Genomic DNA, 22,256 nt, shown 5'->3' on the forward strand with positions numbered 1-22,256 from the left:
GAAATACACTAATGTTGGCCTTTTGTTTCTATATTTTCATAGGCAATCACTCAGGCGTGGTTTTGAGCATCAACTCCAGAGAGATGCACAGTTACCTGGTTAGCTGATATTTGCAGCTGAACACAAAACCCGAAAGACTCTTCTCTGTACCATTTTATTTTTCCCTGGTGATGTCACAAAATTGCAAATATGGCTGTAAATGCTGATGGAGAGGAGGTTTCATACCAGTCCTGTGGAAAAAAGCATCCATCTTCAGTTACCAAGGGCGAAGGATATTTCGTGTTCACTCTATGGCCTGGGAACTCATCACGATTGAAACTCAAACTATGGTAGCAAATTTGTAGCCCTAGGCACCTTCAATGCCACCTTATTTCTTTTCTGTCTATGCTCTATTTCTTTATGTTTATTTTTAGAATGATTGACTGTAACTTTTTAATTATATTTTTAATTGAGGTATTCAGCAGAAGGCTGGGACTCTTCATCCTGGAAAGGTGATTTTTACACAAGTGACTAGACCAGAACAGATGGTTGGTTGATCACAATGACAATTTTTTTAGGAGGATAAGTGTTTCTGTGCTGGGAAAGGACTGAGTGAGAGACAAATGCACTCCTAGTTGAGACAAACTCTTAACTTAAACATGTGTGAGACAATCTAATGAATTTAGGCTTAGGTCCTTCTGTGGATTAAAGGAAGTAAAACGTTAATTAGGATATCTCATAATATATGATCATGCTCTTGTAAGTGTAGCAAGTCCTGACAAACTATCAGCACCAGTATCTCCCCCAGTCCCACTCTGGGTGAAAGAAAAACACCAGCTTGATGCTATTTCCAGACCAGGTGCCTTCACTTGCAGACAGTCATTTCAGTTCCTCTCTCCTTTCTCCTGAGTGAGCACCTCCAGGATGATGGCAGGTGCCAGATGAGTTATCCTGTAAACCCCTGTGCTAGTGGCCTGTCTCTTTTTAAATTTCCAGAGAGTGTAAATACTTCTTTTAAGTCACTTTCTTTGTATGGTTTTTTTTTTTTTTAAATTTCCTGTTTGGGCAGATGTGCCAGATAGGTCAGAGCTCTCCTCCAGGAATGGCTGGGTAGCACCACCATCTCCTTCCCACTGCATCCCTGTTTGAGATTTCCTCTGGATCTTTGCCCTTGCGGGTTGGAGTGGGCAAACTCTGACCTTTTCCACTAGGGTTAGTTTGACAATCTGAATTGTAATGGGGAGGATGGGATGGGATTTAGGGGTTCATATTTCCTTCCCATCACCACAGGGTGTCACTCAGTCCCTACCACCGCTGGCCCCTATTCCTGCAGGGAGGGCAAGAGAGGGAGGGAGGGGCTTCTGGGGGAGCTGCCTGCAGAAAGGCTGGTGAGTCAGGTCAGTGTTTCCTAATCCCAATTTTGTGAGCTGGGTCAGAGTTTCCTAGTCGTGACTTCTGCATCCCTAGGGAACGGCAGTGCAGTGAATCCACACCCGTCTTGTCTTTTCTCTGCGGTTAATGTCGCCTTGTAGGAAACTGAGTGTGGTGTGATGAGCTTAAAGGGGGTGTGTGGGGTGTGGCACATTGCCTGGAATTAGGACGCTTCTCTCAGAAACCTGTATAATCTCTTTACTTCTTGCCTTTAGAGAATAAATAACTCTGTACTCACTGAATGTCATACTGATGCTAGGGACGAGCTCGCACACCACCTTGTTTAAGTATACAGATAGCTAATTACATCATCCAGAAAAAGCAAACAGAAAATAATGAATGATAGTAAAATAGAAAAGAACTGTCTTAAAATTATTGTATGCATTGGAGTCATTCTTCCATGTAGCTGTGGATATCCTAGAGCATATTATCATCAAATGCAACGGACTGGGGTGTAATAATTCAGTGTAGTACTGTAGGCTCTCACAAACCCCATAAGATGTATGTGTAAAGCACAAGAAAATCTAGCTTATAAACTTACTGTAAGGAACTAGGTGGAAAAGTTAGAGTGAAGATTCTGAAAAGCACTTGCAAACTGCTCAGGAAAATAATTTCAAAAATTGTTTTAAAATTTCTGCCTATTTAGTTGTATAGTGCCATGTAAATTTATTAACAGAGAAATACTGCTGCATTTGACTGTTGTATGCCAGACTGTGTGGAAATCCAAGGTCTTAAAGGTATCTGAGTCTGAGTTTCTTGAAGAGAAGTGCAAATACAAAATGTGCTGTGCATTGGAAACTCTCAGGATTGTTGCAGCAGGGGCTTCCCCTCCTCACCAGCTCTCCTTGTTTCTTCTAGTGGAATGAGCTGGAGCAGAGAATAAAATAGTATTACAAACATCTTACTTGTTCCTGTGAAATAAAATCTGAAGTGGGTTATTTGCATAGGGCAGGTGAGTGGCAAACCACCCTCATGGAAAGGGATGGGATGGAAGTTCTAGCCTGGGATTGTTCTACATGGTTAGTCTGATTGGCAAAGGACTCTATTGGAACTAGGTCACACATCTAATTTATGCTTTAACAGCTACTTTTATACATTTAATTCAGGCTGATTTGTGTCTCTGATCACAGGAGTCTTTTGGAACACAGTAGAATATTGCTTGGTACTCTAATTAACACTTAGCACAATATAGTGCCTGTAATAATGTTTTTCGATGCTAATTAATTTGATTCATGCACTACTCCTGTGAGGTTGGTTTGTCATGTCTCAAAACCACTGTTTTCTAAAGAGATATTGGTATTGCTGTAACTTTATTAATAATACCCAGCAGATAATAAAGGAAGCCCTTGATTTCCCAGCAAGAATAACTTTAAAACGAATTATTTTAAAACTGAAAAAATACTATTACCATTTTCTAGCGCTAGATTTCAAATCTCTTGAACTACATCCATGATATCTTACCATTTTATCCTTTAGATGAATCTAAAATCCTGATACATGTGTATTCAGGAACATAGTTGCTTCTATGCATAAGTGCTAGTTACACATGCATGCACACACACATGCAGTATTTTTACATGTTAATCAAATTTATTAGTAAAGACTTTGGGCAAGTTATTTAACCTGTACATGCCCCAGTTTCCCCACCTATAAAATGGGGCTGATAGTAATTACCTACCTCACAGGCGTATTGTGAGGCTAAATTAATTACTGTTAGTTCAGGATCATCACAGTCAAAGAATTTTGTGAGCATAAAGTATTAACGGTTTCACTTTCTTTGTTTTACTTGTAATTATTACTGTTCTTAAAAGTAGTCTACTGAAAACAGCTGCGATTATGTATAAACTATAAAAAAAAAAGCATAATCCAAAAAAGGTACATCACTGGTAAAAAAAAAAAAGGTAATTTTATTTAAACACTGTTATTGGAACATATGGTTATGTGGTAGCACTACAACATTGGCTATGATTTTGCTGTTACACCGTAATATCTTCAACTTACCTTTCTTTAGTGTTATTTGATCAAAAACCATATAAAAATGGGTACAGTGGTATTTATCAGCACTGGCAAACAAAACTGGCAGTGCACTGGCCTCACTGGCATCCTTGGCCTTCTTAAACTTTGATGTATTTGCAGATTCAAAAACACCCTGTACTTTTCAGAGTGCTCCAAACAGTATGATCTGAAGGATTCTAACAGATCTGTCAAGATTTACAGCTGTTACCTTTGCTTTCCCTTTTGACATTGAATGTTTTATATGGCTTCTGAATGGTCCATCCATATAAAGTACTCAGAAATGCTCAAAGGACATTTAAGGAAAATCCACACAGTGTTAATTAATTTCTCAAAAGTAAAGCAATATAAACCAGTGTGGTTTTGTACTCTGTAGAAGAGGGTGGTGCAAATGGCTGTGAAGAAATAGAAGGTACCAGCCTGAGGCAAGGTGTTGTTATCTCCAATTCAAATCCAATTTCTCAGAATTATTTTATGATATTCTTATTGAATTATATGCCTCTTGATGCGTGTTCTTCTTTTGATGACTGGTGTAAAGAGGAGTAAACTGTTTATTCATGTAAAGTAGATGATTGGTTAAGTTACTGTCCTCTAGACAAATACAAATCAGTGCTTTGCCATTGGTAGTTCCTAGTGCAAAGCAGGTTTCATATGACATGATTATCCTGGTTAGCTGTGTTTTAAGTCCAAGGAGGCAGCCCTTTAGTGGGAATGCTCTACCTACTATATGCTGTATCTTTAATAGAGGTCAATAGAATGGATCTGCAGTAGTTTCCGTCCTCCTTACACAAACACATGCTCAAAGAAATGTTTGGGAAAAAGAAAAGAAGAAAATATTTATATGAAATTAAATACATGCATTGTTAGCAGTAACTTTTTGATGATGAACCAGTGGTTCTGATAAGCTTTGAATTTCTAGTGTTATTTCAAGTCAAATACAATGTTGCTAATTTGATAGAATCGATGACAATTTCAGTCATAGATTTTTCCTGTGTTTCCTATAAAAGAAGTTTTGTAATTTTTCACTAATGAGACTTTCGAGGTGGGGGGGGAGAGAAACTAAGAATTTTATTTCGTTGTACGGTCCCTGTCAGTTGAAGTTATTATAGTTGTTTTATTGTATATTGATTGATACCACTCTATTGTTTCCATCTTCATTTTTTATTTCAGCTTTTTAGATGAAAGTAAGTGCTCATTTCTCTCAAAATATTGGCTTTCCACCAGGAAGAAATTTATAAGCATTTACCTTTATAAACATTGATTTTTAAGATGCAAAATTTGTTGTGTCTTATAAGTCCATCCAAAAAGCTGCTTCCCAGCTAATTTTCTCTGTTCTAGTCCCAGCTGCACATTGCTTCTACAACTTTCTTCAAGAGAGTGGCATATAGCCTAATCATACTAGTCTGAGAAAGTATTTTTAAAACTTTCATTAGAATATCATTTAATTGACTGTAAGTAGGTCTGCTCAGATCGTTTTCTTAATGTCAAGTTTGTATTTTCATGATCCTTATTTCCTTTCAGTATCTCAGTATTAACCCTTTCAGTGCCATTTAAATGCATGTTTGTTCCTGTGATGTTTTCACTTTTTTTTTAGTCTATAATCAGCAAAGTGACAAATAACTTAGACTCTCAGTTAGCTTTTGCAATTTATAGCCTAACCCTGCAGTCTTTGGGAAATGTCAAGCTGCGCATTCTTAATTTTTTAATCTTCTATCCCAAGTTAACCCTTCTACCTGATTGATCACCTTGGCAGCATTACCTCCAATTCTCTGTGTAACCTCAAGCTGGAGGGGGTGCAGAAGGGTTTCTCAGTGTTGAGGTGGACTAGAACAGTTCGTTTCTCATGTCTGAATGGGAACATCATGCAGACAAAGTTTTTATTTTTCCCCTCTTTTCAAATATGTTGCATAAGCAGAGAGGATACTTACCAACAGGGAAAGAAGAACCTGTAGTGGTACTTCAGGCTGCTCTGAAGGCTAAAGAATGCATTCCTCTTCGAATGTTTTTCCGCTGAAATTGATACATATGGCAAGTTAGTTATATCAGTTTTAATATGTGAGATTCATTTCCATAAGTCTTCAGTCCTGTCCTTTTTCCTCCTGTTAAATGGAGTAGCAGATTACTTACAATATGAATTGTGGAGCCATGTATGACTTTCATTCTTTTGATTCCTTTTCTTTCCTTATGTGAAGCTTGTCATCATTAGAGTTTTCAGGTAGTTTATGTGCTGGTAGCTGAGAAGATCTTCTATAAGACAGTATCTAACACAAGAAATGCTGGAAGGCTTAGAAATATATACTCTAAAATGATATATGACATAGCTGTGTGAACAAAATCCTTATCAAAGAGCTGTTATGGTTTGTATTAAATACTTTTTAATAGTATCTCTAAAAATACATGTTCTTAATTGCAAACTCTTTGTCTCTCTGTCCTTCCAGATTGATTTTCTTTTAGAAGTGACATTTACCAGCCCTGACAATAAGTAGATTCTTCCTTTACACAAGTAATTTTGCTTAATATTATTTCCTTGCAACACCTGAAGGCATTACACAAACTTCAGCTTTATTGATCAGACTTGATTTCTGAGTTTCTGTAGAATTTGCATCTTTACAATGATTACTTGCAATACAGTAGACATAAAGCCCTGTTGAGCAGCAATAAGACGCAGCAGTACATGGCACTGCTTAAATAATATGCCTTTTTTGCACATACTTTTAATGGCGTAATGAATATATTAATCACCAGGAAGGCCAGGCGTTCCAAATAACTTTCTTAGCATGTCTTATATTTCTATGTTATTTGTTGCTAATTTTAACCAGCTTTTGATACTTATATTTAGTTCTTACTGACAGTGTCTGCTCTTGCAGATCAAAGCGCATGAATTGGCTTATTCGCTTTTGCTTTAAAAAAGAAGTATTAATTCACACTGCTTATTGATTAAAACAGTTTATAAAGGGAAATCTTTCTGAAATTGTGAAAAAGATATTTTTAACAAGGACAGCTCATACAGAAAAACAGCTGGTTTATATCCATGTGGCTTTTGAGATATTCGTGTTATGGATTAAGAATAGACTGTGCAGAAGAAGACGTGTAACCCCAAACATCAGTAACATGCACGTGGACCATTTTCAAATGGTAAAACTAGACTAGAGGAGAATATTATAATACACGACCTGTAAGTCCCAGATTCACAGTAGAGCATTTAAATGGTTAATATTACAGAATATCTTCACAAACAAGATAGTAAGGTGGTTGCCCAATTCACTGGCTCCATTTGCTTGTGAATACACTCCTCTCTTTGGGGTTAATCTTTTGAGATGCTGAACTCTTCAGAGAAGTCCCTTGCATTGTTTAATTCTTCCAATTCTTTGCTAAGTAACTGGTGACACTTTATAGAAAAAAAAGAATTCACTCTCTTCTGTTTCTCCCCCTTTCTTCCCCTTCCTTTTGTAGTCCTTTTGTTCTTTTTCATTATTGCTGCTGTTTTTTGCTCTGCCTTGCCTGCCTTCTCTTCCTGATCAGTTCTCTACAGTCCACCTTTTCTTCTTTGCTTTTTGTTTTGCTTTATGTTCTGTTTCTGTCTCTGTTTTTATTTGGATATGCACCCTACTGTATCCTGAGTGATAGCAAGAAGAATCATGATTTCTTCCCCCTCCTTGACTTTCCTCTGAGCTCTGCTGTATTACCTGGGTTGATGAGGTTCCCTATGATTTGTCTCGCTGCAGTCCATCCTTCCTCTTTCTTTCCCACTTTGGTATCTTTTAATCCTTTCAGTTTTAATTTTGGCTCTCATTTTCTCTAAATCTTTCTGGAACTCTTATCCTTTGCCTTTCCAGAACTTCTCTCAGATGTTTGTCTCAGAGAGCACATGCTTCTAGTTTGAAATGTGGATGAGTGTTGCACTCCCTGAAGGAATAAATAACTAGTATTTCCTGTCTCATCAGCGTACATATTGACCTTGCCATTGGTCTATAGTGAAATTATATATTTAATTGGCAGACAGCTATATCTATTATCTCCAAACCTCCTTTTGGGTTATGGGGATGAGACACGGTGTTCGCATGAGTTTCCTGGCTTGCTTTGCCAGCCCTGCGATCTGGCAGGTACAGAATTGCAGGAAGGTTGGGCAGAGACACCTTGCCAGACCACTGGGCTGCATTTGTATTTCAGTATGGGAGATGCTGAGACCCAAGATCATGCACAGCCTTTTAGAGAAATCGTTACAACCTCAAGCTGAAGAAAAGGTGAGGTAAAGAGGGTCCTTTGCTAATAGGGAATCGGGAGCAATTTGACTCGACAGGTTGTGGAACAGGTCTGTATGCAACCTTTCCAAGAGGCAGGAGCAAATGGCTTGCTTTCAAGTTCCATAAAATACAAGTTTAAGCGAAGTATATTTGGCAGAATCATCTTATTGGAGGAGCTTGGAGAAGTTAATGGCAATAAGATAATCGAAAACCTCAGCAGTATCTTTGAAGGGTAGGGTCTGTGTTAGAGAGGGAGTGTATGTAAGAGAGATGGGGGAGGGAGGGAGGGGAGCACAGGACTAAATAGGACAAGGAAAAGCAGGGAGAAAGTGTTACCAGTGTGTATGATTTTACCATGAGTTTTTGGTTTTGTTTTGTGCAAGCCTTGAAGCTTACTTTAATTTATAATGGCAACTGTTTTCAGGGTTTTTTTGATGCATAGAGACTTTAAACCATGAGTATAAATTGATGCAGTGCTAGGAATATGTGAAATTATCACCACTTCTATGTATAATTTAAGACAGATCTGACTCGCAGCAACATCTCACCTGGGGCGCATGGAAAAGAGGTTGCTTCCCAGGAGCCAGGTTGCTTGAATGTGTCCTCCAGAGGTAGCTCCAATGTAGGTTTACTTCTGGGAGGACTGTGGGTCATTTGCTAATGGGGTTCCCCCCTAGCACAGCACTGAGCTAGAAGGCAAGGGAGAAGAATTACTTTATAGAGTCTGTGTCTTGGATTTATACTACTTAAATGTGATTTGCTAGAATACCTCCATGAGCTGTAATTTTATAATATTTAGAGAAGATGAATGGAGTTGGTATAGTATTCCTGAGGGTAACCACCAGCAACTGGAGTTTACTGAACATGTGACTAGAAATTTTAATTTTAGGAACAGAGAGTTCCTCCATTTCATATACACACCAGGCCTTTGAGTACAGCTCCTTTTTTTCATCTGTCACTGACAAGCTGTGATTTATTTCCTCCTGAGTGTAAAGTCATGGATTGTGCTTGCTGCAGTGCAGAAGGCTCTGGAGGGAAAACATAATCAAATGGAGAAGTATTCTTGAATTCTCTCTTGATCCCAGTCTATTCTGAGTTGCTTTTCTCTGACTGTCATTCTGCCAATAAGCTGGGTTGATGTCAAAAGGGGATTAACTAATTTTCATCGTTTTCTGTGTGGCTGAGGAAAAATAAATACAAGAAGTTTGCAGCAGGATAGCAGATGGAAGAGGTGGGGAACTGGATCATCTGGCAGAGTGCTTTGGAAAGCTTCCACTTTTGTGCTTTACTTACCACTTATTTTTACAAATATGTACACCTCCTATGATTTACTTTTCCATTAAACTTAGATAGGTTTCTTTGCAGAAGGTGGTTTTAAAGAAAATCACCCTAGTGCATTGCAAGTGTGGTTTTAGGAGACATCAAGTCCCTTTCTCACCTAAATGAAATTATCTTAATATCATTGCTCTGTATTTAGGAAGCTGCACTAGGACTATCAGTCCATCCTAGACTGGAGGAATATTTGGAGAGATAATGCAAGTTGGAATGGGAAAATTTTCCATTTTAAGAGTAAAGGATGAAAAATGGCTTATTTACAGTACATCTGTGGCTGTTTCAGCACAGGTGGGTCCAAAATCTCTCAATCCAGACTTGGACAGATAAATATAGATTTTGCTGGCATTACCCATGTGAACAAAAGGAGAAAAAAATGGTAATTAAACCAAGCCCAAAATCATATTTTTTTTGCTAATTAGAGCTATAGCTTTTTGTAAATATTTGAAAGCAAATAAAATAAAAACTAGACATATCTCCTGTGAAGATCCACAAAGCATTTCTTGCTACCCTGTTGTTAATGTGGAATATAATTTATTTAGCATTGCAGGGCCAAATTCTACCCTAATTTATGACCAAGCAGTTCCATGGACTTTGTCATTTCAGCTTTGTGTTAGAGAAGAATTTCACCCGCAGTGAATTTGAAATGCAGCTGCAGGTTAAAATCAGTCATCTTCCCACTGCACCCGTACTCACACAGGTGACCAGCTGATTTTCTTTGTAATTCTTATTCCCATGGTTAGCACAAGAGTACTTTGGATAGATGTAAGCTAATTACAACTAAGGTAGAACTTGGTTTTTTTAATACTTGTGACTGCTTGATCAGCAAATGCTTAACAGTGTATCTAACTGGATTTCTGACAAAGGGGCTCTTCCTATCCATGTAAAGGCTCTTAGCAGTCATCAGTATCTTACAGTCCATACCTTTAACATACATGACTACACAGTCCTCTCCTTCTGCCTTTGCACATTCTAATATTTGTGAAAACAGAACATGCCTTCTCCTAATTTTGTTTCAGGTGACCTTGACTTTAAGCAGGTTTCTTTGTATACAGTATCAGGGCTCAAGGGAAGAACGAAATTAATCCATAACTGGTGCATTGTCATAAATGGGGAAAAGTGTTATTTGTATATTTTTGTAAATATGTAACATTTAATGGCAGTTTTGTAGTGACGTGCTGTTTTTGAGAAAAAGAAACAAATATATGTTTGAATATGCTTGACGTAACACTTAACTGTGATTCAATTGCACAAGTAATAGCTTAATCAAAAAGTCTTGTGCAATATGTAGTGCACACACATAACCAAGTATCTGTTAGTGATCCACTACCGAGTTTTTGGCAACTTTTACCAATGGTGATGAACTGTGCAGTACAGATTATCACGGTCTCTTTCAGCTTCCAAACATGTAGCAGGCAAACTACTGTATACGTACCTGTGTACTCCACTGCATCCAAAGGTATGCATTTGTCCTGAGAACCTGCACTCCAGGTTTTTCTTTAATAAAATTTGGTTCTAAAACTATTGGTTGCTTTGTTTTTCTTGTGAAGCACTTCATGGGGTTTGTGGAGGGGAAATGGTTTAACCAGTCCACAGAGTTTGTGTGTTTTGTCAGTAACTAGCAGTAAAACTACTCACCTTCAGCAGCATGAACTCAAAGGCTGCAGCAAACCTTCATCCTCCTCCTCCAGCCTCTCCTACAGTGCAGTTCAAGTCCATTGCTAGGAAAAAAGGGGAAAATCCTTTTTCCACTTTTCCCTAGAAGTGGAGTTTTTGCAGTATAACTGGTGGAGGGTGACACTCTGTGGTGAGATTGAAGCCATGCAGCTGCTGTTCTAGAACTCCACTGAATCAGAGGCTGAACATTTTTATCCAGCTAAAGAATTAAAGAATTCAGCAAGTTTCGGCCTCTCCCTGTAACAGACCACCATCAACAGAACAAAGCTATATGTGTTTTTCTGCCCCTCCCATGCCTTTATTCCAATCTCTTCCATTTTCACTGGCTTTACACACTACTTGCTCCTTGTTTATTCTTTTTTGTTTATTAACTGCATTGTCTTTCTCTCACTCTCTTCCCAAGGAATTGGCTGTGCTATATAGAAGCTGCATCCTCCTTGCAAAACTGAGGGGTCTGCAAGTCAAAATTTGTCCTTAAGTCAGCTGTAGCTGTATGCAAGGATCAGGCCTTGACTCAAAATAAAACTGGAGCTACAAATTATATTCAAGCCCATACAAAGCCAGCCAAGACAAAATCTTCAGAATTATGCCCATTGGATGTGCCCAGCAAAGACATACGATACCTATTTCACTCTGCCTACAGTCCTTGGAAATAAATGCGTGATTATGTAGTGTATTTCTAAAAAGGCTTGGCCCTAGTGTCCTACAGATTTGCTCTTACTGGTCCTGGTAAGTGTTCCCTGCCTTTGCAAAGGTCACTAAATTGCTAAAGTCATAATATGCCTTGCATCCCTGCAATGTGGACGTTCCTTCGTGCTTCAGTCTTGAGATGAACTGCTACTGGGGTAGCTCATGTTTAGGGTTGGAACAGTTTATGATTTGGTGAGAGGTGGTTGCTGCTTTGCAGCTTGATCCAGCACCTTGGCCTTTCCATGGAAAGTCTGACACCGGTAGAATAAAAACTTGATGGTTCTTTTCACCACCTATTGTCCTCAATAGGAAAGAGCAGAGATGTTGCTAAGTGTTGTGGATATGCAATGTGAAGTCTTATTAAACCTCAACCTGGCACAAAGCAACAACATAAATTATTATCTAACCTTTTTTTTAATCAGGTATAGAAATTTTATACTATACAATGAAGTTTTAATAGGACAACAAATGTATTATTTATTCACAGAGTGCATATATTTTGAGGATCGAAATTAAAAGTCTGCCCTAATTCAGCACTTTCTCATGGCCCCTTCTGAAAGATCTGGCAGCTGGAGGAACTTTGTGGTGTGGGCTGTATGACTCTACCCAGTGGCACACCATGCTAAATGTGAGGCTGGGTTCAGAAATGAAGATTGAGGCTTTCCCTACTTGTGTAGCTCAGCTAGGAAACATTTCAGTGGTTGTCATTTTAGGTTCTCTAATCCTATATTGTGGCTAGTTGAGACTTCAAACTGCAGTTTATCTCTACAAAAGCAGCCTGTTGAATCTCAAGTGACAACATTTCATTTTCAAAATTTAGTGCTCTGATATAAATAAAAGCAAAACTAAAAGAAACCCTAAAGTTGCTTATTTTTAGTGATGTTCCAACAGTTCTTTCCAAGGAAAGCTCCTGAGTTGGAAGGGCAGGAGTGAGAACAAACACAGCCAAGCTGTTCCCATAAATGAGACACCAAATGAAACTTTTTAATACTTAACCTGAAGGGCTACTTTACTTCAGAAACCAATTTCTGTGGGAAAAAAGAATTAAGATAATCACTTCACTTCTGTTTTCTTTGCTGTCCTCATCAAAGTCATATTAATTGCTCGACTATTTTGTAGTTTAACTGGTTTCAACATCATCATAAATTATGTCTCTATAATATGCTCTATAATAATGCTCTGAGGCACAAACACCAGCCAGTATTATTTCCTGTTTTTCATTAAGACACTGACTTCTCTTCCATTTTTTTCTTTTTGTGATTTATGCCTTGAAAGATGCTTTGCTTTCTTATGAATTCATCTGCTGTGGTGAGAATGATACTGCACTCTGACCCTCATGGCTTTCAAAAGCTGAAGCAAAATGCTACAGATGTTGTTCAGTGTATTTTGAAAGTGATAAAAGGATCAATTCTCACCATTACAGCATTATACCAAAAGCTGATCTCAAAAAAATTCAAGATCAGCAGTACATGCTAAAAAGCATGTTAAAAATCCGAAGCAATAATTAAGTGACAGCAATTAACAGTCTATTTAAAAATAAATAATTAAACCAGGAATTAAGATTTTCACTCATGTTCAACTTGGGACCATGTAGCTGTAATCCTACTGTGCTATAATTCTACAAAATTTAATGGGAAAATTATTTCTTTGTCATCACTGAAGAGGAACATCCTTGGTAAGATTTCATTTTTTTCAGTGATTTAATAAATTGTGAAGGAACAGTATTGCATTGCCTTGATCTTAAGACAGTTGCTTGCTTTAAAAGTAAAATTGAAAAATTATTGTTTTATAGAAGGTGGGAAAAAACTAAATATTTTTCTGTGAAAGTTTCATTTATCAACAGCAATATGGCAGGGGAACAGGGGAAAGCACATGCAGACCCTAAACCAGAACATGCTTCCAGCCTCCATCTACCCTGGAGTTGGACCTTTGTGCTTCAAAGCAGGTAGCTTTGTGTTTGATAGCCTTCAGTAATTACTTTCTGCCATGAATTTGGTTTATTGTTTATGGACCCATATAAGCTTTTAGCATCTGTAAAATTCAGTGACAAGTTCTGTAGCTGAATTGGGCAGTGAGTGCAAGCACCTCTGCACAGTTATTTTGAACCTGCCCAATAATTCTGACACCCTTATAGTTTGTACTCTTAGTGACAGGGATTATTTCATCCCCCATTTTTATAACCTTTTAATGTAGTCCATTCCCTCCTCAAGATTCCCCCCCACCCCCCACCAGGAATGACCTTATCTTTGTTTTCCCCTTGAATTTCACTGTAAGATCAATAGTATTTTTTCTTGTCTGGAGAGGTTGCTGTGCCCCTTATACCACCACCTATAGACTTTATTTATTTATAGCACTCAGTGCCCAGACTTTGAATAACGTTCTATAGGTCCAAAAGCAGATGACTGAGGTATCAGCAATGCAGGTGGTTTTTGGTTTTTAGCATTTGCTTGTGCAAGCTGTACAGCTCAGACACGGCCTAGAGCTATCTGCTACATTTTAGACCACAGAAGTATGCCAGCTTTTTTTTTTTTCTGTTGTGTTTTTGTGTTTATTTTTTGCTTGTTTTGCTGTTTTGAATTTTTGTCCCTAATTGTTGTTACTATGCAGTACATGGACCTAACTATTTTATCTCCATACTGATCTTGGAGGCTGTTAATTACAGAAAGGAAACCAATCAACTACTTTCTAGTATTGCTTCCCTCAATTTGGGAAAATGAAATGTTATTTTCTATTTCCTACATTTGGTAATAATTGTGGTGTAATAGGAACAAGAGCAAAAATCTAAGAAAAAAAACAAGGAGTAATTATGGCTTAACACTTTTCAATGTCATCTGTCAGTCGCCTGTAAGGAATTGCTATATTCATCTTTAAGTAGCCTGGTAATCAGGTCACTTTGATTTTAATCCACTTTCATTTCTTAGGGGTAATTTTTAATGTTTTACATTTTACATAATTTATTAATGGAGTTGACATCTAAGCAAACTGATGCAGTCACACAAGGCAAGAGGAAACTGCTGCTATGAGCTCTAAATACATTGAACTTCCACTTTCCATGGCTGAGTGAGTCCTCAGATAGACAGCATTCAAGTTGCAGAAGGTCACTGCTCAGTTAAATGGGGGCACAACTGATAGCAAAAAATATTCATTATAACCCGTCCAAGCATTGTCCAGCTGACTGGCACAGCAGAATGGGACTCAGCTGAGGCTGACACTTGTGGGAGACCTGATAAGGTGCCACCAACTTCTCATATAGACAAATACCAAGAAACAACAACGCAAACCCTTCTTTTCTTGACAGGTAACTTTATTAATAATGGTCTTGGATCTGTCGCACCTACCAGGTGCCAGTCTTTTTTCACACTTTGCAAGAATTTTCTGAAGAATAAACTAGAAAGGCATAAAGTTAACTGAAGCTACTAAGACACACATTTGAAGGTGGGTCTATTTTGGGACTTTTGTTTTTGTGTTTTTGTTTTTTTTTTAACAGAAGTTTCCATGAATGTGTGTCAAAAAACTTAAATACATTGAGAAATACAGTAGAAAGACTATATTTACAGTCAATTATAATGGGCACTGCCAACATATCCAATAACAAAAATAAAACAAAACCTTTTTTTTCATGTTTCTTTCATGCTTTTTTCACAGAGATTTTTTTTTAAATATGATTTTGTTTTTTAAAAAATACAAGAAGGAAATAATTACATTCTTCATATGAGAACATTATCTTACAACATACACCCTGGGCCAATTAATTTGAAAGTGTCTAACAAAACTTGATACTAAATTAATATTCTCCATTTGAAAAACCAAATTGCCACAATCATCTCATTAAAAAAAACACCTTTGATCCCCCAAAGTTATGATTTTTTTTTAATTATTAAAAAAAGAATTACCCATTAAAAAAAATAATTAAAAGCACCTGGTACAGTAACAGGTGTTTGGTGAGGAAGCACGAGTGTAACATTTTCTTAAAAGACATAGAAATGGTTCAAAATACGAGTTTTCCTTTAAAACAAAAGTCATGCTGCTCTATGGCTGAGTTTGCCTGGTGATCCTGAAATCTAAAAACGGTGAAAATACAAGCTCTGTCGCTCTTTATAAAAAATTGTGCAGCAATAGTACTATTCAAGACAACAGAGTACATTTCACAGCACCGAACGTGGTCTATAGACCTTGGTTATTTCCCAAGGTTTTTGGCTTTCCTCCTTTCAAAACCTTGGCCATTATATAGAATACACTAATGCAAATTGCAGTGATACCAATGCACTTACAGAACAGAGACATACAATTACAGCACGTGCCAGGCTGGGGGCAGTGGTGGCTTTATGGAGCCTTTGCTGGAGGAAGAGCGAAAGATGCTTAATTTTGCTGTCAGCCCCTGCTGCAGCAGGCCTTGTTGGTGCCGAGGGTGCTACAGATGCTGAGGGTAACCTGCACCTCTGGCAGAGCTGAAGGCTGCACCACCAGGGCTGGGGTTGTGTGCACGGCCCCAGCACCACACCATTCTGTCTGCTTGGGCAGAAATGTGCACACGTTTATCTCAGGCATAGATTCCTTGTCCTTGCCAAGGAATTAATTTTTTTTTTTTTTCCATGGGATATAGGGGATGGAAAATAAAATACCAATTTTGGGTAAACAAGACAAAGTGATTTGGCTTTTGACTACTCTGCATTACTTGATGCGGGACCACTTCTTAATGGCAACTGTTACATCATTGCAAACGTTGACTAGAAGCCTAATTTGCATTATAAATATGTACAGATATAAATTAAATATTTATTGCAATATACAAATAAATAACTTAATTTGAAATAAAAAGCCTAAATGAACTTACTTTTGCTTCAAATTGTTTCTGCTATTATTTGTGGGAATTTGATGCTGTTTAGTCCATAGTCATACAGCATAGAATGTGCCCTCTACTTATAGAGTTAGTAAGTAGATGACCTAAAATAGTAATAAAAAGTTGTGTTTTCAGTGAACACCACACTTACATTTGCTTTCCTACTGTATCTGCATTCCTGCAGCACTTTGTACAAAGCATAGTCCCAAGAGGCAAAAAGCCTTTTTTCATGCTGGGCCCCATTTCTATGCTGCTAAAGTCAGTGGGATCCCTGTCACTAATTGCATTTGGGAGCAGGACACAGCCCTGTCTCCTGTCTGCTATCAGGTCCTTTTGAAAGCTTTGTGTCTTCAAATCCCACCAACTCCTGCAGGAAGTTCTCTGGCATCCAGCTCAGCTGAGAATCCCCGTGTATGCTTCACGAGTTGCACACACCCTTTCCTAAAGGTAAGAGATAATCTATAGGTGTGGCCATAAAGGGATGTGATCCTTGATAACTGCTGTCTTGCCAACTTCTGTGATTTTAATTGCAGTCTTAACTATCAAGACTCCAGCCCTAACATCTGTGATTATCTCAAAATATGAATAGTATTTTAATTTTTTTAATTAAAGTAATTTTCTAATCCTCAGTTGAGGAGGAAAAAAATCTTGAGAGTAAGATTGAAGACTCTCCAAAGGCTTAAAAAAAAACACAGAGAAAAACTTAAAAGAGGCCATCTTATTATACAATTTCCCTCCTCCCTATTTTTTAAAACCAGTCTTGAGATTTTGAAGGACTTCAGCTGGCAATTTACTGCATATAATTTCTCAGGAGTGACATGGATGGAGACAAAGAAAACCAGATTTTTATAATTTTACAGACTAAAATGCAAGATGCTGTTTCCTAGTAAACAGAAATGGATTCATGTCTGAGAAAATCCCCAATTCTTTGTAAAATTGTTTATAAAAGAGTCTGAAAATTATCACCTTCTCAGTCCATCTTCCTCAAAAATAATAGCTGAGGTCTGAAAAGACGAAGGAAACTAAGTACAGCAGTGTTCTATAACTCAAGTTTAACAATACTATATTATAAAAAACAAAACAAGACTGACTGCATAAGTTATTCTGAGTTGCCATTATCTGTTGAGAATTATTTTCAATTATTTTTTTCTTTTTCAAAAAGCATAGAAAAGAAGCATATCTAAAAATACCTGTTTGCCTTTTAAAAAAATCAGGAACTAGTCATAGTTCAAGAACGTGACCTTTGAAAACAACTGGTGCTTCAAAACATTAATAAAAAGAACGTACAAAAAAGCATTTTCTTTTTCCAAGTTTGGCAGCGTTTTATCTCCCAATGACAAAATCATCTGTCTAAAAAGTATCCAAAAAATGCCTCACAGCTGAGTCGTGTCATCCCGCGGTCTTGCACCAGCGCGGAGGATGGTGGCACTGCAGCGCTCCCGCGTTCTCAGCCCAGCCAGCCTCGCTGCTTCTGTGATTACGTTTCTTCAGTTTTCTTATGCCACGTGAACAGCAAAGCGACTGCTAGTGAGTAAGAGCTTACTCCGTGTCAGACCTCAAAAGTCAGTTTTAACCTGTAAGAGTTAACGATTTCACGCTGGTCTTCAGGCACCATCTTCAGCAGCGTTCAGGTGGTCTGATGTGATAGAATTAACACTGCTGGTCTGTGCTGTTTCAGCAAAGTAAACTTTCAACTGTGACTTTTTAATTACTATGGTTGGTTTGGGTTTTTTTTGGTTTTCATTTTCTTTACCAGTGAAGTTGGAAATAAGGAGTTACAGCTAATAAAAAGGGGCACACGTAGTTACACAGCAATACAGTAGAGGGAATACAGGCGAATTAGCGCCAAGCTACCATTAACTTAACAGAATTATAAAACTTGCTATGTTGTATCTCTTGAAATGACCTTTCAGATGAGTCTTTTGCAGCCTATGTCTTGGTCTGTAATAGGTAAGGCCTTTATGGAAAGTGAGTGGTTTTGCTACGTTTATGTTCCATTTTTCATCTCCCATTCCTGGAAAGAGGGGGAAAAAAAAAGATACAGAAAATGTTAAAGAAATCAGGATATTTCACTGATGTCATTGGATCTGCTAAGCCACAGTTGAGGTCAATGACAGTTTTTCCATTAACTATGCTGGATCCAGCCCACAAATTAGGGAATGCTAAGAAGCATGTCCTGATAGTGTCTGTGCACAGCTTCCACCCCTCCGCAACTATATACAGCAACTTTAGCCATGTTTGTTTTCTGCAAGGGGTACTTCTGGAGCAATTTTTTACCCCACAGTTGGTGTAAAGCACTCAGCTAAGGGAGAGGCTGATTTAAGCAAGCAGGGCTCTCTAACTCATTTGCACGAGACAGCAGGAAGCCCTCGATATCTCTCAGAGCTGATACCAAGTGACTGCTTTACTGCACTTCAATTTTTTTATTATGAAATTCATGGCAGACACATATTTCCATGGCTAAAAAGAGCAACTTACTGAGGCAGAGACCAACAGGCAGGGTAAAGGAAAACAAGTCAGCCTGCATTGCATTTGTTTCCCTTATACATAATCCAAACTGAGCTATTGCTTGGCAAGTTGAAGAAACCATTTTGCCTATCTCTGCCTCAGTTTCTCTACCTGTTAGCTGGGAACAAGGACATCTACCAACCACAGCAAAACATGTAAACTATAAAGCTTTCATTTATCTGTCTCAGAGCAAGGTACTGCCATTTATTCTGCCACATAAGTGGCTATAGCTAAACACCCAGTTAAATAAAACTTCTGGCTATCCAGTGACACCTCAGTATTTCCTAACAGTACTTGGGAGCAGAAGAGCTGAAGAGGGATGGGCTCAGCTTAGGACACCCACACTGTACCTACTCCCTGAATCACACTCTTACAGCCATCAGGAACTAATGAAGATCTGCAGGAGGTGCCTCTGGCTCAAGCAATCCCCATGGATCAACCAACCGCCCAGCTGCTCCTCGCCAGGAAGGCACGGGGGACTGCAGATTCCTCCCCAACCCATCTACTCTGCAGAGACACTCTGCAGGCAGCCTGCTGACTTGGCTCCCAACCCGAATTCCTGAATTTAACACTCATTCCACAACATTCAAGAGCTCTCTGGCTGAAAACCATTACTTATGCATGTAGATTGCTGTTTCTGCTGCTGAAAGCAATAAGAGCATTAGTTTGGCTAAACAGCTGCATGACCATGACACCTCTTCAACTGTTGTAAAACAACAAAAAAGATCACAGTTGGTGGCTGCTTTAGCAATAGGAAGGAAAAAAAAAAAGTGAGTTTGAAGCAGGTAGAGAATAACTTCTTTTGTTTCCAAACTTGTGGGGTTTCTTTCCTTCATTTAAATGCTGCTTTTATTAAAAGACAATATATTTTAAATATTCAGTTTCACTTTTCAAATTATGGTAAATCTAAATTTAAAACACAGTGTTGATAAAAAAAAAGATTACTTTGAAAAGCCTATTAAATAAATGTTAAGCCTTGAAAACAGAAGTGTCTTTTGCAGGTGCAAAAGGAACTTCTTTGTTTCCATTGGTCCAGTAGGTTCACACCAATGAAAGAATGTTTAGGTCAACACTGACACCCTGACTGGGAGCTGGGAAACTGGGAGAGTTCCTTTTCTTCTCCAGTCCCTGAACACAAACAAAATGTAAGCTGCTGACATTCACCAGCCCACCAGTTTTGAAAACAAAACAGAAATAATAAATTCGGTTTTCTTGTTTTACATAACAGTTTAGTTTTAGAAATTAAATCGATATGTGAAATGTTTAAATAACTGTTTTTCTTGTACACAAAGATCATTTTACTTCTCTAGGAATGCTAATGCAGAATATTGTTTTCCATATTTTAATACAGTCTCCACTTCCAGCCAAGTACAGATTAACAAAATTGCAATTAAAATGCCTTCTGGCTTCTTACAAATAGGCATAATTACTTTCTAAAAAAAATTTAAGGATACTTACAAACAGAAAAGTTAAAAAATCCAAATATATGTATGCGTATATGTGCACAAGTATACTGTATGTCCTAAACAGTCGATGCCCAAATTCCTGCCAGTTCTTAGATTTAACACTAGATCTGTCTTACTGCTTCTCTCTGTATTTTCTTCTCATGTCAGTGCATCTGAGAGGAGAAAGCTTTTGGTGACACAGCTTCCAAACCTGCTGTCCCAGCAGGGAGACACAGGGTGCTGCTGGTTCGTGAGCAATAGCAGTGACACAAGGGTGGCTGGTGACAGGCTTAGCATCCTCCGTGCAAGGAAGGGGCAAGAAGGGAGGCATTCAGTGCATTCAAATACATACCAGGGGAAAAAAAAAAAACATAATCTGACATTCTGAACGCTTATACAACTCCCTCATAACACCGGGAGATGTGCTGGGGCTGAAGATGCAAGCGCAAGCACAGATGTGAAATCCATTTTGCTCCCACATACTGCACTGACATCCATGCGTGGAGAGCCAAGTTCTGCTCTGGGATACTCACGTGTGACGCCCTTCCCTTAGCCACATCTATAAGGCCTGGGCTCACTTGTAACTGCAAAAGGCCAAAAGAATTGAAAGCCAAATTCCACCCCCGCACATGTACAGCTGCCACCCCTGAAAGTGGGGCGTGCTGCAGATCCATACCTGATAGCAGGCTTTGGCTGCAGCTCCTGCCAATGGGCTGAGTACAGCTTGGGCTGCACTGTCTAATTCAGCAAAATTTCACTCTTAATATTTAGTGCCTGAGTTTTTAGGAAAAAGCTGTCAAAGCTGAATTGGATACTTTGAGTTGTTTTTCCCAGCATGGGAAATATGCTTAGTTGCTCCACATCCTTTTTGATTAGCCTAATTCTATATCCAAGATTCCTCTACCAAAGAGCTTGACCAGCTTGTTGTGCCATCCAAAGTACAGCGACATGAAACAATGTGGCAGTGTTTTTCCTGTATGGTATATGCTGAGCATAAAAAATGTACTACAGCTGGAAGGTATCCTTTACACCAGAAATGTTTAGGTTTTTATAGTGCTCTGATTCCTCCAGCTGTAACGATTAGATGGCTGGATTTAATGTGCCTGTCCAGCACAAATCCACGCTCCCGTTTGTAAGGACTGTGCTCTGCTAGACCACATTCCCTGAGTAATGCTGCACTAACATCCACATCTAAGAACAAGTGTACAGTTAGAGATGATATCTTTATGAGACAGATTAGGGTATAATTGAAATATACAGATAAGATTTAGAGCACATAAATCCTTCTTCAGGTTTGAAACACAAGCAGAAAACTTCAAAGTTAGAAACTGAACTGAAACCTATTGCAGCAAGTATAATTATCCTTTGTTGAATTTAAATGAATCAGGCTGACTGGCAGAACAAAGCAGTTGATGTCCATGGAAGGTGGTAGAAGGAAGGTGAGAAAGTTGTCTCATAAGCTGTAGCAGGAGAAATAATTCTATTATAATAATTTAATAATAAGGTAATTTGTTGAGATGCTGATTTTTCAGTATCTATTCCGTTTAGGTGCCAAGCGCATGCTCAGACACTACAGATGTATATAATCCATGAATACATGTAACAAAAGTTACTTGAAGAAATCCAAATACAGAAGACATCAATGTTTTGAAAAAAAAAATAGCCTGCACGAAAGACAAGTGTTTATGATTATCATTTTTTCTAATCACAATTAGAAAAAATCAACAAAAGCCTGGGTCCAATGCTATTACTGTCACCTTTGGTTATGTGCTGCCCACATGCTTATGCTGGTAGCAAATTTAGCCCACAAGAATGGTCATACAAATCCCATTTCAACTAAAAAACAGAAGTTAGAAAACTAAGAATACAAGAGAGCTGCAAATTTCAATCTGGTACTTGTGAGACTAAAATTAATTCCGCTTCTACTTTAAATGTACATTAAGAGTAGATACTTGCACAACACATTGTTGATTATTATAATGTACAGCTATTCTGTTCTTGCACTGTCTGGCAAAGATCAGACCCAATCTTGTGTTATTTCCAATCACTTACTATAACAGAGCCCTTTTAACCACTTCTCTGCTATACAGACTAGTG

The 22,256-nt window shown here is 38.2% G+C and overlaps 2 protein-coding genes across 10 annotated transcripts in view; one reads left to right on the forward strand and one right to left on the reverse strand.

The window, feature by feature from the left end:
* SORCS2 (sortilin related VPS10 domain containing receptor 2) overlaps positions 1 to 10,520 on the forward strand; it is a 600,944-nt gene extending 590,424 nt beyond the window's left edge. For all 5 annotated transcript variants that reach the window (XM_017828054.1, XM_017828052.1, XM_017828051.1 and 2 more), the window contains one exon: positions 43 to 10,520. In XM_017828054.1, coding sequence (XP_017683543.1) covers positions 43 to 66 — 24 coding nt within the window. In that variant the 3' untranslated portion in view covers positions 67 to 10,520. The remainder of the gene's footprint in view (positions 1 to 42) is intronic.
* Positions 10,521 to 14,649: 4,129 nt separating this feature from the next.
* The window catches only part of AFAP1 (actin filament associated protein 1), a 117,154-nt gene continuing 109,547 nt past the window's right edge, over positions 14,650 to 22,256 (reverse strand). For 3 of the 5 annotated variants that reach the window (XM_017828062.1, XM_017828059.1, XM_017828060.1), the window contains 2 exons: positions 20,693 to 20,743; positions 14,650 to 18,220 (listed from right to left, as the gene is read on the reverse strand). In XM_017828062.1, coding sequence (XP_017683551.1) covers positions 18,194 to 18,220; positions 20,693 to 20,743 — 78 coding nt within the window. In that variant the 3' untranslated portion in view covers positions 14,650 to 18,193. The remainder of the gene's footprint in view (positions 18,221 to 20,692; positions 20,744 to 22,256) is intronic. The other 2 variants (XM_017828063.1, XM_017828061.1) reach the window with 1 other exon arrangement.

This window comes from Lepidothrix coronata, unplaced genomic scaffold (genome assembly GCF_001604755.1).
Source record: "Lepidothrix coronata isolate B3197 unplaced genomic scaffold, Lepidothrix_coronata-1.0 Scaffold145, whole genome shotgun sequence".
Lineage (NCBI taxonomy): Eukaryota > Metazoa > Chordata > Aves > Passeriformes > Pipridae > Lepidothrix > Lepidothrix coronata.